The 14,776-nt window shown below is 42.4% G+C and overlaps 1 protein-coding gene across 3 annotated transcripts in view; it reads left to right on the plus strand.

Moving 5' to 3' along the window:
• Positions 1-14,776, plus strand: part of met (MET proto-oncogene, receptor tyrosine kinase) — a 126,231-nt gene that overhangs the window by 33,444 nt on the left and 78,011 nt on the right. For all 3 annotated transcript variants that reach the window (XM_061720920.1, XM_061720922.1, XM_061720921.1), the window contains exon 3: positions 14,133-14,336. In XM_061720920.1, the coding sequence (XP_061576904.1) occupies positions 14,133-14,336 (204 nt within the window). The remainder of the gene's footprint in view (positions 1-14,132; positions 14,337-14,776) is intronic.

A 14,776-nucleotide genomic window follows, 5' to 3' on the forward strand; every position in this document is an offset into this window, starting at 1 on the left:
AGGAAATATTGTTTTATTTAACAAAAGCGTCATCAAATTCTTGCAGTTTCCCATCCCTACGGTCAGTAAACGTCACTCAGTTGTCTCTTGCATATGGTTTTACAACCATACATGTCACATATCAGCCACGATGAAGCAAGCACCAAAAAATAAAGTAATAACAGAAGAGGAAAACAAGAGATTGAGCAAAGAGGAGAGTAGGTCTTGGACAGTGTTGTAGAAAAGACTCAACCTCCACGTCTACAGAAGAAAAAAGTGCAAAAGTTCCTTTGTTCAGCTTAACAATTATCAGTGTAATTAAAAATATATATCATCAAATCTGGATAATAATGAAAACATTTGCATAAAAGCTGACAAATATGTTATGGGAGCATATTGTTTTCCATCATTATATTGGGATTATTGACAGGTAGAGTTGATGTGCTTTTAATGGCGCCTTCCCATTCCACACCTGTCCCCTGCTGTTGACAGATATCTTTTTATGGTATTGAACTAATCCGGCTGTAGGTAATTATTCATGGATGTCGTGCCCCCGTGGTAAGTTTCTCCCGGCTGACGTTTTTTCATTTTAACAGCCGAAATTTAGGTCCAAATTGAACCTTTCATTACTTATGTTTGGTTCCACAAGGGATGCTCAGACACTCAAAAGTCAATATTATCCCATACCCGATGATTAATGTCGGTAAATTCTTTAGTAAACACATTCAGTTTTGATTTACTGCAGGTCCCGGGTGACGCTAGTCCCATGCAAATAGGACATAAAGAAAAAAAGTAGTGTTCTTATTTCAAACAGATGATGTCCGCAGGTGATTGAAGTGATTATTTGAGGGGGAAAAAAGCCATATCCAAGAAGACTGAGCCTTTAAGGTGCAAAGATGGACAAAAGATCTCCACTGCCCCAAAAACACAAGACACGTTCAGTGAACTGTTTAAGAAAAAAGTGCCCTTCAGCAGAAGATTGGCAGGGTTTTGGATATTTCTTCTGAGGAGTTTCTGTCCAATAATGAAAAAGATGCAAGCTGTAGCTGGACACCAATGACCTTTGATCACTCAGATGGCGATGCATCAAGAACCATCACTCATCCATAACTCGTAAAGCTACAAGGGCAAGGGATTACTGAGGACAACCCTTTGGCAGAGGCTATTCACAAATTCCACTTAAACCACTACCAAACAAAAGAGCAGCCTCACGCAAACCTTGTCCAGAGGTGGAGTCAAGGTCTCCGGGCTCCGGCCGATGTCACAAATATCTCCGTGACCTCATAGGAGAAGTTAAGGAGAGAAAGCTGTGCAGCTTTTTCACTGTGAAAACCTCAGAGGACGTGACGAGCCTGGATTTATGTGGTGAAATATGTCAAATGTCTGAAAGTTTTATGAAACACCTTGGATAAGAGCTGCGTGGATGTTACCATACATCAATCTGGAGGGGAAAGAAAAAAAAAACTGCTAAACGTTTCCAATGTAAATACTTCTGCAACAAGTGTTGTAAAAATATTAGAAATGTTTCCACGTGTAAAAAAAAAAAAAAAACCCTTTTAAATATTTCTTCTCTAGTAATTTGTAAGAATGCATTAAGGAGTGGAGGCTGCTAATTCGCTTTGATCTGCAGACTGAAACTTAAGCTGCTGTGTCAGTCTGACCGAATGGTGCATTTGCAGGAAAACTCTGGAAAGCTCATTTAAAGAATGTGCTGGAGCTTTTTTTTTTTTTTTTTTTTTTTTTTTTAAAAGGGGAATCAAAAGTATTCTCAGAGAGCAGCTGTTTGTTTTGTTTTTTTACTTACAATAATGAAAAAATCAGCAGTTCATCAGTCTTTTGAATCATAAAAATCCCCCCATCTCTTGAAAAGAGGAAACGGTGAAAAAACTATGTTGATTCCTGCAGGAGCAGAAGTGAAAAATCACCTCCGACGGTGTTTAGACCTTTAACGGAGAGGAGGAGACGGAGGATGCAGGGTCGTGGCTCACCGAGCCAGGTTTCATGCCGTTGAGGTGATTAAGTGGCGCTGAGAGGCAGCGCTCCGTATTGTTCCCTTGTGGAGCGTTCACACTCAGCGCACATGTTTGTAGAGGGGAGGTAAAGGAAATATAGCGGAGAGGAAGGTGGTAATGAAAGAGGAATAGGGGGTATAACTCAACTCAGACCTCGGGGTCTTGAGGAACGGAGGAGGAGCAGACAACCTTGTAGACACTAACACGGGCATGAAGCAACAGGGTTTTATTTTCAGTATCTGGCCTAAACAAGACAAACAACTCCCTATGATGTGGGAATGAGTTTCCACTACGGCCCTGGAACTTTTATACAATGAGAATGAACTCTGAAATGTCAATTATTTGTTGTGAGTATGATCAGGGTGAAGTAGAATCTGCCTCGCTTAACGGAGCAGGAATGTATACCTCATTATAAACCCTATTGTCTTCGGCTTTGTTGATGGGCGTAAACCTCCCGAGTGTTTGGTTAAAGTAAAACTGCAGCAGTCTCCTGACTCCGTTTAACCCTGAGGACAGAGAGAACTCTGTATCCAGAGAAAATGGCATCACAAGGTTGAAGGATATCACACAGGTATAAATGCTTGTTTAGAAGTTTGTCTATCGTCAGAAGCTCCTTAACGTAAAACTCTAGTTTGATAAACGTCATTTGTTTTAGGACTGACAGTTGTGCAATCATCAGTCATCAATGGACACGAAAAGACTAAATGTTAAACATATTTTGGGGATTAAGGTAGAGTTAAAAGGATCTGAACACATTATTTTCAAATAAAGCAACATTAGTTGTAGTTTCTTTTATTGAATATACCAATTTAGCATTCACATCACTAAAGAAAAAGTAAATGAACCCTTGGAGATAATAGCAGTCTGAAATTTCTTTTGACTTCTTGAAGTACTTTTGGTATTGCTGGACCAAATCAGCAACGTTCAGGAGAACTTTTGATGACATCACTATGACTACGTTCACACTGCAGTTGCCAAGTGACCCAAATCCGATTTTTTTTCTCATATGTGACTCAGATCTGATTTGTTTATGACAGTGTGAACAGCACAAGTCACATGGAATCTGATCTTTTCAAATCAGATTCAGGTCGCTTCCATATGTGGTTCTAAATCGGATACAGGTCTGATGTTTTGAAATGCGACCTCAGTGTGAACAGCCAGGTCGGAATTAATGTAGACGACCACAAAAGGTTGCCTGCAGCCCAGACAATAGACCTGACAACAGTGCTGCGACCGTTGTCATAATCCTGCGCTGGCGGGGGCGGGAGTCACTCGGGAGCGATCGGAAAATTAAAAATGCGGCTTTCTTTCTCCTCCTTCTCCTCTTCATTAACACTTGCTCACAGTTTCGTCGGCTTCCACCACACAACAACTTCAAAATGTACCCATGTACGCTCACTTCTGTTGCCTCCATGTTTACCGCCGTATGACGGTATGCTGCATGTGACGTCTTTGTTATTGTTCCTCTGCGCATGCGGGTCAGTTCAGAGCTGCGATGCGTTCACACTCCAGTCTGATATAGGACACATTTTAAAAGATAATGTGAACAGCCACACAAAAAAATCGGATATGGGAAAAAATCGGAATTGAGCATTAAGGCCTGCAGTGTGAACGTAGTCTATGGGGTAAAGGTCTGTGCTCTGACTGGACCACTCCAAAAACTGGATTTACTTTCCCTGAAGTCATTTTGTGGTTATTTATGTTTAGGTGTTTAGCATTTTAACCCTACTGCATCACCCAGCTTCTACAAAGCTTCCTCTGCTTGACAAACAGCCAGATATTATCCTGTGGGATATTTTGGTAAACTTGGGAATTTTGACGAAATAGATAAAGTGACAAAAGCAAAGTCCCTGAAACGGAGCCTTGAGGTACACCATCAGCAGAAGATCATATTACAAACAAGCTTAGTAATCAAACATTGAGGTAAACTATTTAAATCTATGTGCAGATTGAAATACTTTGGTAAAATTACTGTATCATATCACTTTGTTAGAACAGTGTCACCTTTTACATGAATACAAATATAGGATAAACATTGAATACAACAAGCTGCAGCCTCCTCTTATGACTTGGGAAGCACCGTTACAGCAGCACGGACTGATACAGAAATGCAAATGTTTCATTTCACCTCTTGTTCCTGTAGCTCAGCCCCATTCCTCTTTCTCCTGCTCACGCCAGAGGCGAGGGTGTATCAGTTCCCTCTCACGCAGAAAGGTAGGGAGAAATGAAAGGATTTCATGTCCCGGTCAGCAGTGATTGTTCATAACCCTAATCCAAACAGAACTTTATGAGAAATGCCCACACAAGTCATCTCATGATAAGAAAACAATGCTGTGAAGCAGCCACATGATTTGCATACACCAAGGGTTAATCCGAACTCAAACAGCAGTCTGTTTTACATACCGCAGGCTGATCTACCACTGTTCCCAAGTGTTGATGTTTACTTTGCTTCTTTTCCTTGGTTTGATGCAGACGACCACAAAAGGTTGCCTGCAGCCCAGACAATAGACCTGACAACAGTGTTTGTTTGCATAAAAGGTCTCAGTGACAAAATGATGGAGCATCGGTTCCCTTGACTGGGGGGAGGGTCCCACGTTGGAGACAAAAGTTTCAGAAATCGTCTCATGTAACTCACTTTCAAGGAAAAATGTGGTGGGGGGGCAATTAGTGGCAGACAATGTGATCTGGCTCAGTCTCCACGATAGGTCTTTAGTTGAAACCAAAGGAATATTGGTGAAATATAAGGAGGAAGGTCTCTGCATAAGTGTCTTTTAGCAGTATCGTATTGAAAAGTGTGTAGATAAAGGCATTACTCTGATAATTCCCTTCCAAGTTTGCAAACTTTTGTGTTCAACCACTTTACAGCATCAGATGGTGGTAAATGAAAATGGTGAAAATCTACCTGAAGAATTTCTACATCATTGTCATCTTCAAAGACTATAGAGGTTATGACAATTCTCACAAAGTATTTTTTTTAATAATTCAGCTGAACCATAATAATATTCATATATTATAGTGGCTACATTAGTACCACAACCTCTGTATGCAGGAAATTGTCAGATTGCATAAAATGAAAATATATGTTCCTCCAGTCTTTTTTTAAATATATTATGTACCGTAATAATGATAAAAGTTAAAATTGGACCAATCAGTGATGACCAATGTTGCCACAGGGCTCAGCACTGTCATAAATGATCAGATATGAAAATGACTGGGTGTGGTGGGTGGACAAAGGTACCACTTTGTGTTTATGATATAGATGTTTTTGTCTAGAATTCTTCCCTGTTTATTTAATTATTCTATTCAGACAGTTTTAAAATGTTGCTTTTACAACAGACCTTATTGATGTGTCTTGTCGAGACACAGCTTTGATATAAAAAGGATTGGATAATGCAATTTTGTTTTTTATACAATTTTGTTGAAATGTTTTTTCTGATTCAAAGCAGAACAAAGTAGTTTATCCATGTAAAAATATTCATTTTGATTTGATTGCTTGCTTGATTGTTGTCGTGCTGTCAGTCTGCCGTCCAAACTGTTGACAAAATTCACCCAAATTAAGGTGTTTACATGAGTTGTTTTTAATAATTTCTTATTCAAGGTTTACATGTTAATGAGTTTAAAAAGTGCCCTACGTCTCTACGCTCCCCCTCGCGAGAATGTACTGCGCTAAAAAGGAAGCTAGCGGACAACATTACGTTTGTATGTCCGTTTTTGTTTTTTATTTCAGCTTTGGCCGTTTATTAATCAATGTTTTGCCTTAATCTGATAAAACCTGGAGTACTGTTGTCCATGTAAGAGCACACAGTACCTATCCTCCAACCCTGTACCACCTGATCACCAGCGACATGTCCCGTGTTTCGAGCAGCCGGACGAAGGGCGAGTGGAAATGAGGCGTTGCGTCTCGTGGGCTGTTTTCTCTCTCTGCGCCGAGGGCCAGCTGCAGTGTGAGCGCCAGGGTCCGTCCTCGCATTATAGCCAGGATTTCACACTCCCTTAATTGTCCCTTACGCCCCGTTGCCCCTCCGCGACACACGGACTGCGAACGCACATTAACACATGACACCACGCGCTCGTTGCCACCTGTATGTGCAGACGCACATGTCACGGCTATTACAGCCCGTCAAGAGGGTCAGGTTGCAAAGTATCGTGCAGCCTGAACCCAGGTGGAGTATTGTAATGGCTGTTCCAGCGTTTCAGCAGCAACCCCCTCCCCTCAAACACAAGCATATGTGCATTTCACATTCTTTTACATTTGGCTTTCCCCTGGAAGGTGCATTTCCACACACCCCAACGACAAGCGAACCTCCCCGTTGCCTGGAGTGCACCACTGCACAAGCAGTCCACAGGTCAGAGGTCTGTTATTCCAGAGAGACAGCCATCCGAGCAGCCTGGAAGGAGACAGACTGGATTTTGTACATGCGTGCCTGCCATCCAACCCGGGGCTAAGCCCCCACAACACCAGGCGTATTTCTGTTCAGTTCAATTCAGTTCATATTTATTTTGAGCGGTACAACATTTTTACAACATAAGTGACCTGCGTGCAACAGAAAATTAAGCAAATACCTTTAACAGTAGACATGCAGGTTCAATATTCAAGCTAATTCATTAACACTCGAAAGGGAGTGGGAAGAAGAAAACGTATTTAATCCCACGGCTGTTTCTCATCAATAATTTGACAGATTTTTAAGGCCTCCTCCTGTCTTAACATTTAAACCAGAACAATGAACAAAAGACCTATATCAAATTATAATTAAATTATTCTACAGTATTTGCATTTCATAACCACAATGTGTGTAAAAGTAGGAACAATGTATATTGTCACCATGAGTGACAGTTAACTGTTAACATTTATAATACATACCAGCAATGGTAAGGACAACAGTACCAGAAGGTAATGGACAATACATACCAACTTAATGAGGAACAAGTACACATCAACATTTCAAGACCAAAGTTGATTTAACATAGTGTTACAACCCACTCTCTTTATACTTTACTTAATCTTTGTACTATATACTCCACCAGTAAGTTTGCTGTAACCCATAGTTTTGCACTTATGGGGAGATAAATATTTGTTCCCACAGCCACTTTTTGCCAGGAACCCGGTCCATGCTTTACAGTTTAGGCATTAGTGTGTTTATTCACACAGGACTCAGGGGCCACAGTGAGAGTAAAAAAAAATGACATTAAGCCAGGAGGATCGCCTTTCAACCCCCTCTTCTCGTTCCCATGTAGAGCTGCAGGCGTCGGGAGCTCCATGGCACCGAAATCCTATCGCAACACCGTTGTTTTGGGGACAATGGGTGCTGATTAAGTATGGGGCAAAAGGTGTACTGTAGCTCACGTATGTGCCCCACGGTAGCGGTCTGCGGCTCAGAGACACATCTACAAAATGGCTGGAAACATGTCAAACATCGGGAGCACTTGCCAAAAACATAAATCTTCCGCTATAAAACTGCAGGTGAAAACATCTTAAACTTCAACTGGAAACCAATTAAAACTGAAAATTAGGGAAGATTGTGCGAGTAACGGTTCCCACAGGTTCTAATCTGCTAAAAACCTGCTTGCGATACAGATTAGTGGGTTTATTCAATTTCAATTCAATTTTATTTATATAGCATCTATTACAACAGAAATTGTCTCTAGGCACTTTCCAGAGACCCAGAACATGACCCCCGAGCAATTATTACATAAACATAACATAAACAATGGCAGGTAAAAACTCCTCTGGTGGGAGAAAAACTTTAAGCATAAGTTTATAAAGAAGGTCTTGAATGTTTATGCACGGCATGGACAACTGGGAGTAAAATGGTCTGTAGTTCATCATTATCCTCCTCACCTAACAAAGCAGATGTATAACAACCATGAACGTACACTCTACAAAGAGAACTGGACCACCTGTTCAGTGATTAACAGTAGGTTTCTGAATGGTTTTGAAGCCCAGTCCCGGGAGCTCTGATACCCCTTTTCCACCAAAGCGGTTCCAGAGCTGGATCTGGGCCAGTGCTGGTGCTGGTTCACAACTCGTTCAACTGTGAACCAGCTGAGAACCAGTTTGGTTTTCCATAGCTCAGGTGCTAAGGGGAGCCACGTTATTACGTCGCTGCGTTTGCGTTGGTGTGAAAATCAAAATAACAACTATGAACGACCTCGCGATTGTACAGCTGCTGCCTCATTGGGATCAGGAAACAGCAGATCCAATGTCTTTATCTTCATCGACAGGTTTTCAGCGCACAGCGCTCATTTGAAAATGTTGCCGTCTCGCAGTCTTGCTATTGCCGTTGGTCTTAAAGGTATTGTGACATCATTTTTAACATGCTTTTAACACTATTAAAAGTCTTGGGCAACATCCCTCAAATGTGTCTAAAAGAGTGTAACAAGAAAAACTTCGCTCTAGTAATCTTTTCCTGGCTTTTTATTACAGTGTTTTTTTGCGCCGTGAAAAATGCTTCCTTTCCCCCCTTTCCTGTCAATCATTGCTCCGCTCCTCCTCCAAACCTCCTACTCCTCCAGCCATACGCTCACAGCGGCGTCGGAGCGACAGGCGAAGCATGCACGGAAAAGCAGGAGGGCGAACCACAGCAAACAATCATAAAAATAAAGGCATGCAAGCAGCACTGTCCTCTTATCTTAAGTCCAGTCAGTGGCCGCGGGTCTTCTTAGCAGTTTTCCTCCGGTGATTAGAACAAAAGAGGCGTGTTAAGCCTCATTTATGGTTCCGCGTTAAATCGACGCAGAGCCTACGCCGTAGGGTTCAGCGTATGGTGCGCGTCGCAGCATAACCCTACGCCGTAGGCTCTGCGTCGGTGTAACGCGGAACCATAAATCAGCCTTTATGGTGCGCTGGAGAGGAGAGGAGGCAGGGAGCTGGGTGGAGGGGGCGGTGATTTAGCGGATCGTTACGTAACGATCCGCCACCAAACCACATGCGCCGTTTTTGCATAGTTATGCGGAAAATCCCAGAAAGCACACAATACACTGAATGTTAAAAGTTTGTTGTTTTTTGGGTGTAATTGATGTCAAGACACCCAACAAAACACAAAAAATCAAGAAAAATGTGTTTTTCATGTCACAATCCCTTTAACAACTCTGCCCCCTCCGCTTACGTAAGCGGTTCTTTCCTCTACCCCAGCAAAGAAGTTGGTGCTACCTTGGAACCGTTTTTTCGGGCCGGGGCCACTTTTTTGTCAGTGGAAACAGAAAGCCCGGTTGCAAACTCAGCACTGGCCCAGAACCAGAACCAACCCTGGAACTGGTTTGGTGGAAAAGAAGTTTGATTGTCTTCACGATCCTCAGTACGTCCACATATAGTCAAAGAGGTAAAACCAACCAAGCTGGAACTCGCCCACCCCAACGTCAAGCACGATTAGAAACTGTAGCTTGGTTGAGATTAGCCTAACCTAGGATAATAATTACTGTACATTTATTCTTATCAAATCTGTCCAAACATCCTGCCAAAAGAACATCTGAAACGAGTGGTACCAGAGCTGAGATGCGGACTAGCAGAGTCCTGCTGGGACCTGTGGTCACTTGGCCTACCGCTAGCAGGGTTAGCCCCCGTGGTGGAGCGACGTGACCGCGGGTCAGAAGGTTCTGGGATGATCTGCCTCGGCTACCGACGCCTTCAGCCAATCCATAGCAGTGGAACTTCAACCAACCAAGTTCTCCTGCTTCAGTCTTGTTGGTAGTATCAGGAACGACCGCTGCTATTGGCCAACTTTCCGTTAGCACAAGTCGGCGGCTTTTAGCTGAGCTTGATCCTCGGACCCTTCCCGCCCAACTTAGAACCAGTCACTATGGTCTGTAAGTAAAATTAGGAGCAGAACAACATATACTCTTTAAGGCATGAATGACTATCTTTGTTTAGGTCTGTATTCAGAAGTCAGAAGTCAATAGAGTTCTAAGCGCTAAATAATGACAGCTAACCATTAGCTGTGCCAGCTGCCAATCAAAAGTGCAGACCACCAATTATATATTGGATTTTCCTAATGTGGCACAAAACCACATGTCTTGGCTCTGAGATCAAGCTATGGAGACCAAAACTTTACCACACTGTAAATATGTTTATTTTTGCAGCAAACTTGGACATTTTAACATGAAGGTCTGTGTTGGAAACCAGAGGTTTATCCGCGACACGTGACGGTACGGAGTTATCTGCAGGGAAGCTCAGTTAAGGACAATTTCTTCTTTTTTTTAATCAAGAGTACACATTTATCTCTTTATCTGTCGTTCTGCCAGAGTTCACCCACTCGAAGGAACCTGTTTTCCTCGGTGGCGTGGAGGAGTAGGGCGCCCTCCAAAGCTCTGCCTCCACTCCATTAAACACCCAAAACAAATAGAAGCAAAGCTTCAAACAAAGCTTGTCAAAACAGCCATCTCACTGTCCAATTTGGTTGATCCTGATCCTGGAGAATACCTCAGCAGAGACGGAGGAATGCCTCCCAGGCCGTCGCCGCTCTTCATCCCGACGCGCTGCTGCGCTTCAACAAACACACTGAGGTTCTGTTTGCTTGCTCTGAAAACAATCGGCCCGGGGCCCGTTTTTTTGATCAGCGTGGCATGATCTCCGCGGCGATGACGCAGTCGTACAGAAGTCGGAGGGGTTTTGGCTGAGTCCCATGTTTCTTATATGTGCTCGGCGCTGGCTGCGCTCTCCGAAAAGTGCAAACAGGTGTTTCTATGCATCAGATTTTGATTTGATTTCCTGAGAAAGGTGGACGGCGTTGAGGTGTCCCTGCGTGTGCACATCACCCAGCTTGGCCCTTTCCTTCAGTTTCTCGGCAAACATTTTCACTTTCTTCACCCGCTTTCCTACGTGTCCATTTTTTCATCCAATACTTAATTAGATTCAGTCACAAAGTGTCATTTCTTCTCCAGTTTGAACTATTTTCTGTCCCTGTCTTTTAAGTAATTCAGTGCAGAGCCTCTGGCTTCAGCTCTGCCCAGCTGGGCGTTTGGCATCCGAGCGTCTAATCTTCTCACCAGCTCTCACTTTTTTTTTTTCCACATCATTCTCAGGTTTTGACTGTTGTCTCTTAAACTGCGACTGGCCTCGAGGACATTTAATTCAACTTAAGTCTTCAGTCGCACGCTTGTCAGCTAGCTGGTTTCTCTGTCGTCTTCGCCTTTCCTTTTTTTTATGAGGCGCTCTTTGTCTCAACTAAGTCACCAAGAAAGGAGAAAAAAAACCTCCCCTGATTTATTACACTACCATTGTTCTCATCTTCAAAGCTTTCAAATGTTCACACAAACCACAAATAATGACCTCATGACCCAGGGAGCTCTTCCAGTCAGAAGCAAGGGGAGATCATGGCTACGGCATTATTAAATCCAAGCTTCTCCTTTTAGGCGGGAAGATCTGATTTTGTCCCTTTTGAGACGATGGAAAAGAGATTTTTCGTGGTGATTGTTCCACCTGTACTCTTACTAGGCCTGTGTTGAAAAAATAGATTCTCCGATTCTAAATCGATTCTCATATTAATTCCTAAAAATTGATTTGTATGTCTAAAGATCGACTTTTTTTCATCATTACATTACAACCTTTGGTATTTTTTTGGTTTACGCCCAAAAAGGAATGTTTTCTTGGACACGAATAACTGGTGCCATGTTTTTGCCTTTAAATATGTTTAAAGGTATGAAAACATTAAAGTTTTCAGTTATAATTGCATAAATTGTCTATATTCCATTACTTTATATACTGTCTTGGGGTTACATTTGCATAAAATGCTAAAAACCAAATTCTCAAAAATTAAAAACCGAAATACACCGAAAATGAAAAAAATTTAAACGGAATCTGGGAAAAAATAAAAGCGATTTCATTTGGCCTCTGTTTGCTGCCCTGGATCTGTTTGGTAATTCTGCCCCACGATGTTTCTGAAAGCAGTTCTATCAGCATTCTGGGAGCTGATTGGTCCTTACAGCATCATTAGCTGCCAATACTTGCTGTTGAATCTCAATATAATACTAGTATTAATATGTTGCATAACTACACAGTCATATAATTCATGCAACAGCTCAATAAACAGTTTTTAATAATACTAACCCAAATCAATATCAGAATCGAATCAAATCAGATCGAATCAAATCTTGATAATCGATTCTGAATCTTAAAAATTGGAATCAAATCAATTCTTGACATTTGAATCTATCCCCAGCCCTAACTCTTAGCATAACTACAGTTATATAATTCATGCAACAGCTCAAAAAACAGTTTTAATAACACGAACCCAAATCAATATCCGAATCGGATCAAATCTTGATGATCGATTCTGAATCTTAAGAATCAGAATCAGAATCGATTCTTGACATTTGAATCGATCCCCAGCCCTAACTCTTACCCCCCCCTCCTGCTCATCTTGTGTCTCCAGTAAAGGGTCATCATCCACTGGAGCTGAGAAAACAACAGCGAGCTCAGGTCTGGTCAAGCGGCCGGGTCAAGGACCTTAAGGGGCCAAGAGAGGCCAGCACCCTTTGGGTCATTAATAATTAATGAAACCTGAGGCCATGACTAAACACAATGAGAGCAGGGCTGGCATGAAGGGAAGCGGTGGGGGGGGTTGGGCGAGGGTGGAGGGGGGTATTGATAAAGAGAGAAAGACCTGGATCCAACCCTGGCCTCACTCGGTGCTTCCACTGTATGCTCCAGAGGCTCCAGACACAACAATCTGCACGACCCAGCGAGGCTTGAAGAGCCGGAGAGAGGGCAGCTGGAGCGAGAGACCGCGGTCCGAAACGTAAAAGCAGAGTGAACAGGGTGAACGTGTAGAGAAAACGCAGGGTTTCCTTATATAGTGAGAAGAAGCAGTAGGAAAAACAGTCTCCTCGCCGTCGGTTCCCATGAAATCCACCCGCGATCCGACGAAATGGGTTTTTGCCCCGGAGGTACGGCAGAGCCCAGACCTCTATTATGAGCTCGCATCGCTGAAAGAGCGGCTAAGCAGGGGCTCGGCAGGTTCCACTCTCAACCCTCCCCGTCGGGTTACAGAAGACACTTCAACACAATATGATGTAGAAGGGTTTTTCTGGGGGAAAAAACTCGGCCTCTGTCTCAGTTTCTCTGCAAATTTAAAGGTTCGATTGATTCGATTCTGATATTGATTTGGGTTAGTATTATTAAAAACTGTTTATTGAGCTGTTGCCTGAATTATATGACTGTAGTTCTGCAACATATTAATACTAGTATTATATTGAGATTCAACAACAAGTATTGGCAGCTAATGATGCTGTAAGGACCAATCAGCTCCCAGAATGCTGATAGAACTGCTTTCAGAAACATCGTGGGGCAGAATTATCAAACAGATCCAAGACAGCAAACAGAGGACGTATGAAATCAGTTTATTTTTTTCCCATTCATGAGAATTAGAGGTTTTTAGCATTTTATGCAAATGTAACCCCAAGACAGTATATAAAGCAATGAAATATAGACAATTTATGCAATTATAACTGAAAACTTTAATGTTTTCATACCTTTAAACATATTTAAAGGCAAAAACATGGCACTAGTTATGCTCGTGTCCAACAAAACATTCCTTTTTAGGGCATAAACAAAAAAAAATACCAAAAGTTGTAATGATAAAAAAAAAAAAAAGATTTAAAATCGATCTTTAGACATATGAATCGATTTTTAAGAATTAATATGGGAATCGATTTAGAATCGGAAAATCGATCTTTTCAACACAGGCTTAGTACTGTCCCAGGAAAACAAACAAGCATTTACGATCGAATACATGCTGCATTTCTTCATGAATGACTTGTACGATCATGCAGAACGCATCGTCGAGGTGCCAGCAGATCCGTCACGATATCGAGCTAACTAGATTTTCGCTGCAGAGCCGCGGGAGTCTACCGTCTGGTCTTGAGAGCCTCTGGCTCTTGCAGACGTGCAATGTCTGGAGAAAATAAGCATATAAGGAAATTCCATCCTTTAAGTGTTGAAAGCATATTTTTTTTGCTCGTTTTTCAAGTTTTCTGGTATAAAAATGTGTAGATACGACATTGGAAACCATCCCATTGCCACGTTTAGTTTTCGTGAACAGGAGGATTGTTTCTATGTTGAAGTTTCTTGGAACTTGTGTAAAATAACCGCCAATGCCCTCTCCCTGGGAGTTTTTTTCTCATTTGTGCCTCTCGGTTTCTGTGCAGACTTCCTCGGACGACTGCGACCCCCACGAAGGAATCCACGAGGGCAAAGAAGGGGTGTACCGCCTGCAGGTGACCCAGTTCGTCCAGCGGTTGGAGTACTGGCACAAGGACTTGACAAACACCTTGGTCACCTCCATTAATGTGGTCCCGGTCCACGGTCGCACCGTAGCCTACCTGGGAACAGCAGATGGCCGCCACATACAGGTAAAAACAGTATTATTATTATTTCCATCAGTGCTTCGCTGTTGGTGTAAAAGGTTTCAGATGAGAGCGCTGTGATGGTGACACAATGTAGGATCATAGATTATTTTTCCGTTTGCACAACTTGCTTGCATTTGAACTATGCTCAGTGAGCGAGTGAAAAAGGTGCACGGACCAGTCCAATGCACCATCTGAACAAACACAGTCCTTTTCAGCCTGTCAGTGCATCAGTGCATCCTCCTTCCTGATCCACTGTTTGCATCTACGGATGTCTTGTGCACGACATGTCGGTGCTGCATCTCCAGTTTGACAAGACTGATCTCACAGAAATATTTTAATAAAGTCAGACAAGGCTCTCGTTTGTACTCTACTTAATATGTTGTGACTGGCTCCAACAGGGATCAAACATGACAGCTTTGCATCTCAGACAAATTTCCTCGACA

Source organism: Cololabis saira, chromosome 5 (assembly GCF_033807715.1).
Source record: "Cololabis saira isolate AMF1-May2022 chromosome 5, fColSai1.1, whole genome shotgun sequence".
NCBI classification, from domain to species: domain Eukaryota; kingdom Metazoa; phylum Chordata; class Actinopteri; order Beloniformes; family Belonidae; genus Cololabis; species Cololabis saira.